This window comes from Mastigoproctus giganteus, chromosome 4 (assembly GCF_048544385.1).
Source record: "Mastigoproctus giganteus isolate SK-2022 chromosome 4, ASM4854438v1, whole genome shotgun sequence".
Taxonomy (NCBI): Eukaryota; Metazoa; Arthropoda; class Arachnida; order Uropygi; family Thelyphonidae; genus Mastigoproctus; species Mastigoproctus giganteus.
The window spans coordinates 168,797,132-168,809,708 of record NC_143578.1 but is presented as its reverse complement, the minus strand read 5'-3'; the positions used below and the strand labels follow the sequence as shown (position 1 = coordinate 168,809,708).

Here is a 12,577-nt window from a genome sequence, read left to right as displayed (position 1 = left end):
TAAGAGGCAAAAGGTCGAGCTGTCTATCCGCTGATAGCCATGTTTCGGTAAGACAAATTATATCAAACTCCTCAATAAGAAGGAGGATGTGGAGGGGTGAAGCTTATTTTTTATGCTGCTTACATTCTGCATGAACGAAAGAAGCTTGCCGTCGTGCGAATCTGGTTGCAAGTGGCCCTTTTGTTGCTATGCCTGTATGTCTGTCTGGTTCGGTTCTAAGCAATCGGTCTACTTTGTTGAAACGGCTTAAAGAGGGTCCCTACAGACCAGCATTCAGAATCCAAGACGATATGCTTTGCATTCGGGGGGCAAGAGATGTATGCTTAATCAAATGTATAATATAATATTATGAAAAGTACATAAATAAATTGCAGTACCCAGGTCGATTGCTGGCACCACTGCATCACTTTCAAAGTAATGAGAAAGGGAAAATGTGATATTCATGGAATTTACAAAGACCATGAATTTCAACATCAGATCATCCCTCAAAATGCTGAGATCATTGAAATTGGTCCACCATTCTTTATGGCCCACCTTTTTTCCTTTAAATTTTTTTTGTGCTTCAACCTTTGAATTTCCTCTGGTAGTCAAACGCTATGAGTGTATTGTAATAGTGCATAGCCGCCATTATGTGTTTGACTTTAAAAAACACAGCAATCAAAAATTACTTAACTTTTTGTTAAATAAATCTCAAGTTCCAGAATTGAACTCGAAACTCAACACGCGTTTTTCCATATGGTACTATAATTCTTTTAAACCTTCATTTGTTAAACTACCGATTTTTTAAGCAAATTCAGGCGCACAAAATTCCTACAACAGCAATATGAAATGTTTCAGCTCCCTACATGCAATATCTCTGAAAAGAAGAAGATTATAAATTTTTAAAAAATGCACTTGTATACGTAAAATTAATATACAACTAATTGCTTAGAACCAACCTGCAGCCCGTATTGGATAATAAATCCTACCCATTAATACTCTGCAATTGTTCCCAAAATACGTGAACTATTATTGATCGCATACCATCAACAAGACCCCCAAAAATAGGAACTAAATCATCTCCTTTCATTAAGACTGCCAAAAATATGAACTCTCAGTCCCTTCCATCTAAGACACAATTAATAAATAATCCCATCCCACTGAGACTAAATTAATAAATTACTCCATTCCCACCTAGACCAGGATTAATATAAAAAATAGCCCGTCCTCTGCCGAACAACAGTGCAAACCAATAATGAGAACCATTAAGTTTTATTAGGAGCAATGAGTGAGAATATCAGATATTACTGCTAATATACTGATGTCTCATAGCCCGAGTTCTTTTGTTGCTTAAAAATCTCCAATAATAGACAACTAAATACGCTTGTCACCTAATTTAGGAGAAACTTGAATAATATTCAAGGGGAGTCTGCTGACGAGGCTGGTAGGGGCCAGACGTGTTCAAAGCCGCTAAGTGGATTTTTCTTATTTATTGATTTGAAATTATTGTTTTTCTAAAACTTTTGATTTAAATTTAGTAGTATAGCATTATTTTGTGATTTTCTGATTAATCTGGTGCATTTATTCTTTACTCGGCCTTGCAATTGCATAAAAGTATCGGTAAGGGTATGAAATCCACGTGTTACAAGTCGCAACTCTGCTGAACGAGAAGTTTTTTAGCCATATTTAGCCGCTTATTGAATATTTTTGAGATCAAATTATTTTTTGTAAGTAGCTTATAGACCTAGTAAGGATCGTTAGTTTATTCTGAATTGAGACAGCGCGATTTGAAAGTTAATTAATACTTAAGTGTCCATAGATTTACCGTTCGTAACTTCTCGCCTTCGTATTTGTCATACGATCGTTATATATCGAACCTAGATAGCGTTAGTATAGTATAGGTTATAATATTTTCAGTGATCGGTAAAATCTATTAAACTTGTTGAACTTCGTTGGCATTTAAATTGTACTTTTAACTAAATACATATACCGACTTAGATTACAAACATAACATAATTAATTAATACATAACTGATACGGAAGTTATATAAAGGGAACTCGGAGATAGTTAATACTTGACACTAAAAATTATATATCCCGTTATAACTGTGTTGGGAGATAAGTTAGGGTTATAAACTGAAATTTTATTTAAATTAAAAGAAATCATGACTTAGACCAGAGCAGCAAAATAAAAGGCTCAAGCTAATGGAAGTGCTATGGCTCAGAGGAGAGCTGAGGGCGGCAGTTGTCTTCTGAATCACAGCCTTTTAAAATGCACAGCTTGCATGATGTTTGTAGAGCATTAAGGTACGGGCATGATATTGCCATGGGGGATGTCTTTGTGTGTGCGCGATGCATGGAGTGTATCGAAATCAGGCAACAACTCACCGTTCTTATGGGCCTATATGAGAGCTTGAAGGACAGGGTGGATGCCCTCGAATTAACTAAATTGAGGGGCCCCTCAAGCTCTCAGCTGCCCACATCAACGCCAGAGCTTGCACTTGGTCATCGCGCAACACAGCGGCAACCCCCAAGGCAGCTCTGAAATAGACTTATCAATCTGTTCCCCAACAGTGTTCCCAATAACACAATGGAGCGTGCAAAAGAATCCATTCAGTAGCGACCCCTGTCCCGTTATTTTAAAAATCATGAAGAAAACCCCCATGCCAAGCCAGTAGGCGCCCCAGATGGAAAATATATGATGCAGATTGGAAAACATCCAGGACACTATCCAAGTTAGACCGCAACATTGTTAAACAAGAAAGAGTACAAGGATTAGTGGCTTATGTCACAGATAACATTCTTCAAACAGCGCGAAAAGACAATACCACACACAACTTCTAACACTAGAATATATCCAAAACCATGGTGGAACAAAAAGTACCAGGAAGCTGAAAATAGAGAGAAATAGAGATTGGAATCCCTTTCGCAAAAATTCAACAACGGACAATCTGATACAATTCAAACGAGCCAGAGCTGAAGTCAGGAAAGTTCAAAAAATCAGCGAAAAAAGCAATTTGGATGAAACTCTCATCTACGATAACCAGTACAACACCAGCTACACTTATTTGGAAAAATATCAGAAAGATGACAAAAAATTCTCAAATAAATCCCTCCCCATTGTTAAATTGGAAAGGACAGTTGTTCACAAATACCTTACATATTGTCCGTGTGCTTGGTAAAAAATCTGCCAATTGTTCATACTCAGCTGCTTTCAAAAATTACAAGAATGAGGCAGAAAAAATAATCAAACCTTTCCAGCAAAAACTGCGAACAATACAACTTGCCGCTCACAATAGCAGAATTAAGACAAACTCTACCACAGACGAAACACAATGCAGTTGGCCCTGATGAAATACATTATGCAATGATACAAAAATTAAATGACGGATCCCAATTAGCCCTCTTAGATCTCCTCAACAAGATATTACTCGAAAATACATTGTCAGACAAATGGAACCACGCAATAACACTAGGGTTCCCCAAATAAAGAAAAGACCTATCTGATCCACAGAACTAACGTCCTACAGCTTTGTCTAGCTGTTTAGACAAAATATTAGAGAAAATGGTCAACAATAGACCGACATGGTATCTAGAAAATACCGATATTCTTAACCCAGCACAATATGGCTTTCGAAAAAATCATTCTACCTTAGATGAAGTTATACAACTGCAAAATCAGGTAAGAAACGCTTTTCTCAGAAACCAGCATCAAGTCTTGGGTTAACTTTATGACACTACCTGGCATATGGTATACTTAGAAGGTTACATCAACTTGGCCTTAGAGGACATCTGCTCCTCGACCTAAGTAATTTCCTTAAGAATCGGACTTTCCAAGTTCGAATAAACAACACACTTTCTAAAACATACTATGAGGAAAGGGGAGTCTTGGAAAGATCTGTGTTAAGTGCCACACTTTTCGCAGTCCACTTCAGTACAATAATAGAACAAATACCAAACAACATCTTCACAACTGTCAATACTTATGATTTCTGCAGTTATTATCAAGCGCAGCAAATGGGGGACAATAGAACGACAATTACCAGTAGTTATAAACAAAGTCATAAAAATGGACAGAAAGTAATGGATATAGAATTGTAGCACAAAAGACCACGTGTATACATTTCTGCAGAAAAAGGAATCTCCACCCGGATCCAGGACTCTGTTTGAAAGAACAGATAATCCCAGTTAAAAAATAGTTTCCATTTCTTAGGACCTGTTTTTGACAAAAAAAAAAAAGAAATTGAGGTTTTTATAGCGCATACCGGTCCCACAGGAGTCCACTGTCTGAAGTAAACTAATATTTTAAATATCCTATCCGCCGTAACCTGGGGGATCAGATAGAACAATACTGCTCCGTTTATATCGGATACTAATTCGGTTTAAGTTAGACTATGGTGCCCTAGTCTATGACTCGCCAAGTCCTAGTGTCCGGAGACGACTCGACCCAGTACATCACTGTGCGCTTCGAAGCCATCATCAATGAACCCAGTACATCAATGTGCGCTTGTAGCTTCCAATATGTCGCCTGCGCAGAGCCTGTACGCTGAGACCAAAAACCTCCTTTACAAATTAGAAGACATAACCAATTACTTTCTTATGGAGCTAAAATAAAATCCCTACCAGGTCATCCCTTACAGAAAACTCTTTTTACATCAGAAGGGGAAGAACATTATCAACAACAACAAAAAATCAGTAAATCTGTGAGCATTAGACTAAAAAACTTTTTCCATAGCAATATATGCCATCATGAATAATCAAACAGCCTGTATACGACTTCTTTTTCCACTTTTGGGACAAAAAAGCATTTCCACATACCAACATCTGCACGTTGCTTACAAGTCACAATTTTTAGATCAGTGCATGGCTCATAAAGTGAATCTCGAGTGGGAGCAGCAGTTTATTCTTTAGATATTATATTGACCCAAAGACTCAAAAGATTGCAGCAGTTTTACGGCAAGCCACTTTTACCTTTAAATCAAATTGAACTTTCAAACTCTCAGTACGGCATCATTTTCACAGACTCCCTTAGCTCCACGATAGCTTTACAAAATGTCAGTTCTAATAAACGTCCACAACAAATCCAATGCCAAATATTAAAGCTCATTGAACGAGATCATTACAATACACTTTGCTGGATCCCAAGTCATGTCGGAATATATGGCAACGAACAAGCAGACAAAGCTGCTAAAGAACAGCAACATATCTGCACCCGAATACATTCCTTTCTGAGACTGCAAACCAGTTACCCAACACACATCAGTGGCAGCCACACTGGAAAATTTAACCAATAACAAATTGCACCAAAAAAAGTTAACTCCGACCATAGACATCCAGCATTCAACAAAACAGACATGAAGAAGTGGCACTTGCAAGGTTAAGAGTAGGACGCACTCATTTCAATCACTGTCATCTCTTGCGTGGAAAAAACCAAGCTATTATATTTAGGCAACCTGAATAATTAAATTCATCTGCAGTGCTGTGTTTTATATCTGTTAATTTCGTGTGTTCTATGGTCGATTTGTCTGTTTGCTGGACGAAAAACTGCAGTTTTCTAGAGAAAAAAAAGCTTGCTATATACGCCTGAGACCGACTAACTCAGCCACGGAATGAAATAAGCCAATTAAAGTTCCGTGCGTCATCAACGGGATTAGAAACCGGGCCTTTTCCACCCGGTGTGGGGAGGACCATGATGATGTCACTGTGCTACCGCATAGAATCTCTTGCGACGGGAGGATCCACCTCTGTGTCCTACCTGCCACCACAATAAACAGTAGAACATATACTAATTACTTGTTCAGCTCTTGCAGCCGAATACCGAAGCTGCTTTAAGGAGTTAATAACCAAGAATCACTCCCTCACTGTCAAAACCATATCGGAAGACAGGAAACATATAGGAGATGTTTTTCAGTTCCTCAAGGAAATAAACTTCTATAATCAAATATCTGTACAGTAAGTTATAGAAGCTCTGTGACCCTTTGAAATCATTTCCATTAAAATATAAATACAAACAGAATTACCGTATAAAACCCTCAGGGTGCATTTTAGCCACAGGAGCTATTGCGCAAAGAACACTCACATCAAATCAAACACGGTGAGATTCTTATCGTGCACTCTGTTTACTGAATAAATCTTGTACTCGCCTTTTGAAGAAAAGAGAAGGAATTAATAAAATGTAGGAGGGATCACCCTGATGTGTTCGATAGCCTTATAAACTTAACTAAATAGTATGAAAAAAATAAAAACTCACTGCTTAAAGCCCAAGGGGTGAGACGCTGCAATTCTACGAGAAGTTTCCAAATGCTGTTCGCGCATGTCGAAGTAATATTCATCTTCTCCCACTGCTTGATCATTATTGGCAACGCCATCTTCACAAGTTTCTTTAGGCTGTTTTTCAATAGTTTTTCCATCTTCTCCAACGCTGGTATAAACTCAGAGGGAAACACGGTTGGCTTCTGCTTTAAAGGACTTGCTTCACGTGGAGTTGTCTTCCCTGCCTTGACTCCATTCGTAGTAACAAAAAAAATTGCAGAAAGAAGAATTAAGATTACGGTTGAGAGGATCTTCATTTCCAAAACGAACAGGCCTGTGTTGTGCATTTGAAGGAGCCAATAGCTAAGAAAGGTTTCCTTAAAAGTACAGCTTTATATGAGAATTACCATTTGTAACCTTCAAACATATACGCAATTATTTTGCCATTATGTATTTACAATTCTGATTAAAGGCTTAACACCATTCTACATTTTCCTTTGAGATATCTCCGCTTTATCCAGCATGCATTTTAACTTCACTAGATAAAAGTGCAAAGGAAGCAATTCGATTTATTTCAAAACCCAAATTAAAAAAGCCGTTTTTCTTGTTTATACGAAAGTAAAGTATATTGAATTGAGCGCTTACTGGAACAAAGGCAACTTGGTCAAATTTTTCCTATCACAGTAAATGAAATAATTTTTCCTGGTAATGAGTTAGCATTAGTAGAGACATGTGATGCAAGAAAGCAAACTTATATAGCATAAGCCAAAAAAAAAAAAAAAAAAAAAAAAACCTTCCCATTTCACAAACGCTTCTCTAGTTCTGCCTTAAACGTGTTGACCTTCACTGGAACAGATGGAAGATTGTTCCGACTATCAAAGCACCCGCTGGCTAAAGTCAAATTTCCGCACATCTATTCTACAGCTGTCATTCCTCAATTTAAATTTATGCGCCCGCAAGTTCGTAATCTGGTCAAGCGGAAGAATCCCATTATCATTGAGCTTGCTCAACCCATTCACAGCCTCATACACCTCAATTAGATCACCTCGCAAGAACCTAGTCTCCAGACGCAGCAATTTGCAGAACTTAAGCCTTTCTTGGGAACAGCAACCCTTTGTTCCTCTCACCAATCTCGTTGCCCTTCTCTGCAGGCGCTCAAGCAAATCAACATCCATCCCAAAATGAGGCCTCCAGACCTGTATACAGTACACAAGGCGTGGCCTGATCATTTCCTAGTCTCCAGTATTCCATACAAGTGGACAATCAACCCCTTATCCCTGCTAGCAGAATTCCTGTATATTATAGAGAAGACCCATGAACTACTCTTGCAGCCTGTCTGCACTGTTCAGAAAACTTCATATCTGACTGTATAATTACTCCCAGGTCCTTTTCATTCTTCACTACTTCAGTGTAGTATCACCCACTTGGTAAATTATCTGGGGTTGCTTGTACCCATTAACAGTACTTTACATTTATCAATGTTTGTTTCCACCTGTCAGCCCATCTGCTCAACTCTTCCAGATCCTGTTGCAGTAGCGTACACTGAGATGACAGAATTCATGGGAATACCTGGTTCCTGTGCAACGCTACGCTGTGACTTCTCTCGCTAGTGGACGAACGTACCGCTTGACAGTTATAGAGGGTGATTCACTACCAGTGCGACAAACTTGCAGGAGGTGTAGGGGGCAAAAAGACGAATCGGAATCACATAGCATTGCAGGGTCCGAAATGCCTTCGTCATGCGGTAGAGGACGTTGAACGGGAGTTGGCTTGAACAGCGATCCCGCTGGAAGTCAGCATTTGCGAACTGGTTCCCGAGGTAGTAGGATGGACGAGTATTCAAACATTGAACTGGCCGACATGCATCTCGCGTATGGAGCTGCGGACTGTAACGGGCACGCCACTCTGCGCTTGTACCAGGAACGATTCCCGCACAGGCGTGCTCCTCAACATACGATTTTAATCGTATGATGAGAAGGTTACGTGAAACTGGTTGTTTCACGAGAGGTACCATGAATCGAGAGCGAACGACGAGGACGCCAGACAATGAGGAGAATGTCCTACGACTTGCAGAAATCAATCCGAGTACGAGTACTCGAGCGATAGGCCAACGATTGGGTATTTCCCAATCCACTGTATGGAGGATACTGTCAACAAACCAAATGAGTTCATACCATCTGCAACACGTTCAATCATTGGAGCCTGCGGTTTATCCACTCCGGAGGACTTTGTCCATCCTACTGCCTCGGGAACCGGTTCGCAAATGCTGACTTCCAGCGGGATCGCTGTTCACGCGACCTCCCGTTCAACGTCCTCTACCGCATGACGAAGGCATTTCGGACTCTGCAATGCTATGTGATTCCCATTCGTCTTTGTGCCCCCTACACCTCCTGCAAGTTTGTCGCACTGGTAGTGAATCACCCTGTATAGGTACACTGCGTTGCTACATTCACATAGACGATAATTTGATGTCAGTATGAGTCGCTCCATCGCGGAGGTAGGACAGAAATTGCACCATTGCTGTTCGGCATTATCAAGAGTGTATCGGGAATACGCCATTTCCGGAATTACATATCATCGTGAACAACGTTGTGGGCGATGAACGTGGCCGTCGACGTCAGTCTCGCATTGTTTCAGCCAACCGGAGGGTGTACAGTGAGTTCGTGTTTAACTACACCAGGGATTTCCCCATCTCCGCATTGCTTTCATTGTAGGTATGCCAGTTCACTGGAAAGGTGAGAGATTTTAAAAGTGTATGGATTTTGTAAGTGTAGTGTTGTGTATCGTTGTTCTTCTGGCCATTTAGCCGCTAGACCTCTGCTGGGGCCCAAGGTTGTCCACACTACGCCTCGTGGAGGCAGACTAAGTACACCAGCATTTAGATATTTACTGTGGCAGGTCCTGCCACCTAATTTTCTGAGATTTCAGTGGCTGCGACCTAAAATATATATATATATATAAAATTCTCGCTCAGTGGGGGTTAAGAAAATTGAGTAGAAAAGCCAAATGAAGTTAGTGTGAACGCAATTAAATTTTCCAACTTATGTCATGTATACGCTAGCATATTATGTAGTGTGGTGGAGGAGAAGGAAGGCTGGGGAGAAAAGACAGAAATATGGGGACGATGCAGAAGGCGACCCCACATAATTAGTGGGGCTGGCCCACGCTCCACCAGGCAAAGAGAGTAGCGGTGGGGGGGGGGGAAGAGACCGTCCCTTTACCCCTGTGGAACTTTGTCCTCGATGACTTTCTCTGCAAGGACCTGGGGGAGGTTGAGGCCCAGGCCTTTGCCGATGATTTACTTATAATCACAGCAGCTGATTCAAGAGACAATCTTGAAAAAGAAGCAAATGGAGCGCTGCGAATCCATAAAAGACAAACTCGGTCCTCTTGAAAGGGAAACTAAACTTAAACAGGCCACCACAAATCAAAGTAGAAGGAATAACAGTAAAATTATCAAACGAGATAAAATACTTAGGAATTATCATTGACAGCAATCTCTCATTTAAACCGCACTTAAACTACCTCAGGAAGAAGATACGCATATACACAGCACTTATAGCAAGGATCACACGTAAGGCCTGGGGGGCTAAATAAAAAGACCCTCTCCCTATATTACAAAACCCTCTTCATCCCGGTAATTATGTACGGATCGCCAGTATGGAGACGAAAACCAGCACAGAAACAAACAGGAAAATTCTTGAAACAATTCAGAGGAACATACTACTTACAATCACTAGAGCGAGTAGCACAGTCAGTACGGCGGCGCTCCAGGTCATTGCAGGTGCACTACCCCTTGACCTGGAAGTTGCTCGCGCCGGACTAATGTACTGTCCCAAAAAAGGGATCCCAATTAAAACCTGTGGCATAACCCTTGACGTGACAAGTGGCTGGAAGAGGGAACAAAAAAGGATAGAAGAATTCCTAACAGAAACCTGGCAAAGAAGGTGGTATGAAACCACCGAAGGAGCAATAACCCATAAATTTCTTCCACTAGTGAGAAAAATGCACCCGAAAGCCCAAGTGTTAAGGCCCGGGAAAAACCGTGGTTTTTCTCGGGCCTTAACACTACGTATCTACTAACGGGCAATGGCCCGTTTAAGGAAAAACTAAACATGCTAGGCATAACAGAAGATAGAAATTGTACTTGCGGAGAATCTGAATCATGGACTCGTGTCATGCATGAATGTGAAAATTGACGACATAAGAGCGCGCCTCATTACAAACATCCAGTACAATTCAATTAACCTAGAGTCCCGACTCTTGAATACACAAGAAGAGTTTGTAGCGTTTACCAACTTTGCAACTCATCTATTTACAAGAAGAAAAACAATTATTGCACTACAACCTGTCCAGCAGGAAGACATGGACTCGTTTCACATTCATGCATGACACGAGTCATGGACTCGTGTCATGCATGAATGTGAAAATTGACGACATAAGAGCGCGCCTCATTACAAACATCCAGTACAATTCAATTAACCTAGAGTCCCGACTCTTGAATACACAAGAAGAGTTTGTAGCGTTTACCAACTTTGCAACTCATCTATTTACAAGAAGAAAAACAATTATTGCACTACAACCTGTCCAGCAGGAAGACAACAACACTAAATAGAAAAGCTTAAATTTAGAAGGAATGGATGAACCCGAACAAGGGTTGTTGTTATTTGGTTTTTAGGAGCATTAGCAACTAAGGCCATATTGCTCCGGGATATGCGGTGGTCATTCCCTGACCTTTCCGCATCCTCCGTATTTGGTGGTGACAGGCTCGAACCCCGGTCTAATCAAGAAGCGTGTGCTACGCACTGCTGCTCCTTCCCACCTGGCTACGGAGGCGCCTCCAGAACAAGGGAGAAACTCAAACAAACCAGAATCAAAGAATAAAATTCAACAGTAGAGAAAAATGCACCATTAGTTCCTAAAAGACTAATCAAAGTTGCTCATAGGAAAAGGAGAAAACAACTATCTTGAGGAAAACTACCCCAGTCCAGACAAATTCTCGTCACTGACGAATTTCCTGAAAGAGACCAACACTGAAGCCTCCCAGAGCTAGAGTAGAGCGCCATCTGCCTCTCAGATCCTGCACCTGCAGGATCTTCTTTAAACCCCATTTCCTCACAGGGGGAAAACTCTTTCCCCCATTGCCACCCTTCTTTCCCTCTGGTGGGGCATGGGCATGCTCTACTGAAAAACGGGGGGTCATCTTCTCTATCAACGCCTTTGCTTCCTACTTCCACCCCCCACTCTTCTGCCTCCCCATCCAAAACTGTCATCTTGCATAGTGATCGGCCCAACATCAAAATTTAAACACGCCAAAATTTATGCCTGACCTTTTAGGCCTTACAGACATTCAGGGTAAACCCCAAACGATGTTTAAACGAACATTAATTAACTAAACTACGCTTGCGACTTCTCCAATTTATTTTATTATATATATATATATATATATATATATTTTTTTTTTTTTTAGGTCCTTGCCACTGAAATCTCAGGAAAGTAAGTGACAGGACCTGCCAGAGTAAAATAGCCTCATTGGGTACACCCGGCCAACCTAACCCTGGCACGTTGTGGAAACGTCAGGTCCCATTAGGGGCCTGGCGGCTAATAGGCCGGATGAACAAAGGACGCGACATAGCATATGAACCATACATTTAAAAAAAAAAATCTCAGGCTTGCCCGAAACATAGAAAATACGCGGAAATGGGGGAATCCCCAGGAGCCGTTAGACCCTCAACACACCTTACACCTTACCACACCGGGGAAGGGGAACATAGGACCAGTCGATGAATGGGGTGAGATGCTATAAGATTAGAGACCAAGAAGGGGTGATGCTGACGCGCTGAATAGATGAAATTCATGAGTTTGTGAGTAGTAAATGGATGGCCAGTGCTCAAAACAGAAGGAACTGGAAAGTTGCTGGAGAGGCCTTCATCCTGCAGTGGATTGAAAATGGCTGATGATGTGGGGCATTCACTGTGAGGTTGACAAGGTGGGGAGAGGTTGAAGGCTGGGGGGTCAAAGTCAGAAATATAGGGCCAAAAGGGAAGGTGTCCAAGGAAATCAGTGGGCATGCCCAAGCCCCACAAGGAGAAGAGTAGGAGAGGGGTAGCGGGCGGACGGGAAACCATCGCCTCCCCCGCTAGGGAAAAGGAGAAAGAGCGGGACGGGCAAGGGTGCCCTGTCCAGGTTGCCAAAAGGCAATAGGCAGTGATTTCTACTAAGTCCGATCCGGTGTTAACTCATATGTGAGTCTTGTCCTGACTATGGTGATCAGAGTCGTGCCCAGTGAAAAATCTTCCTGGGACTGGGTAGTTCCCATTTGATGTTGGGGTCACGTTCCTTTTCT

General features: G+C 41.4%; 1 protein-coding gene across 1 annotated transcript in view; it reads right to left on the bottom strand.

Annotated features, from left to right (window-relative positions):
* LOC150087184 (nose resistant to fluoxetine protein 6-like) overlaps positions 1 to 6,567 on the bottom strand; it is a 134,507-nt gene extending 127,940 nt beyond the window's left edge. The window contains exon 1 of the mRNA XM_090372399.1: positions 6,230 to 6,567. Coding sequence (XP_090228525.1) covers positions 6,230 to 6,548 — 319 coding nt within the window. The 5' untranslated portion in view covers positions 6,549 to 6,567. The remainder of the gene's footprint in view (positions 1 to 6,229) is intronic.
* Positions 6,568 to 12,577: the final 6,010 nt, after the last annotated feature.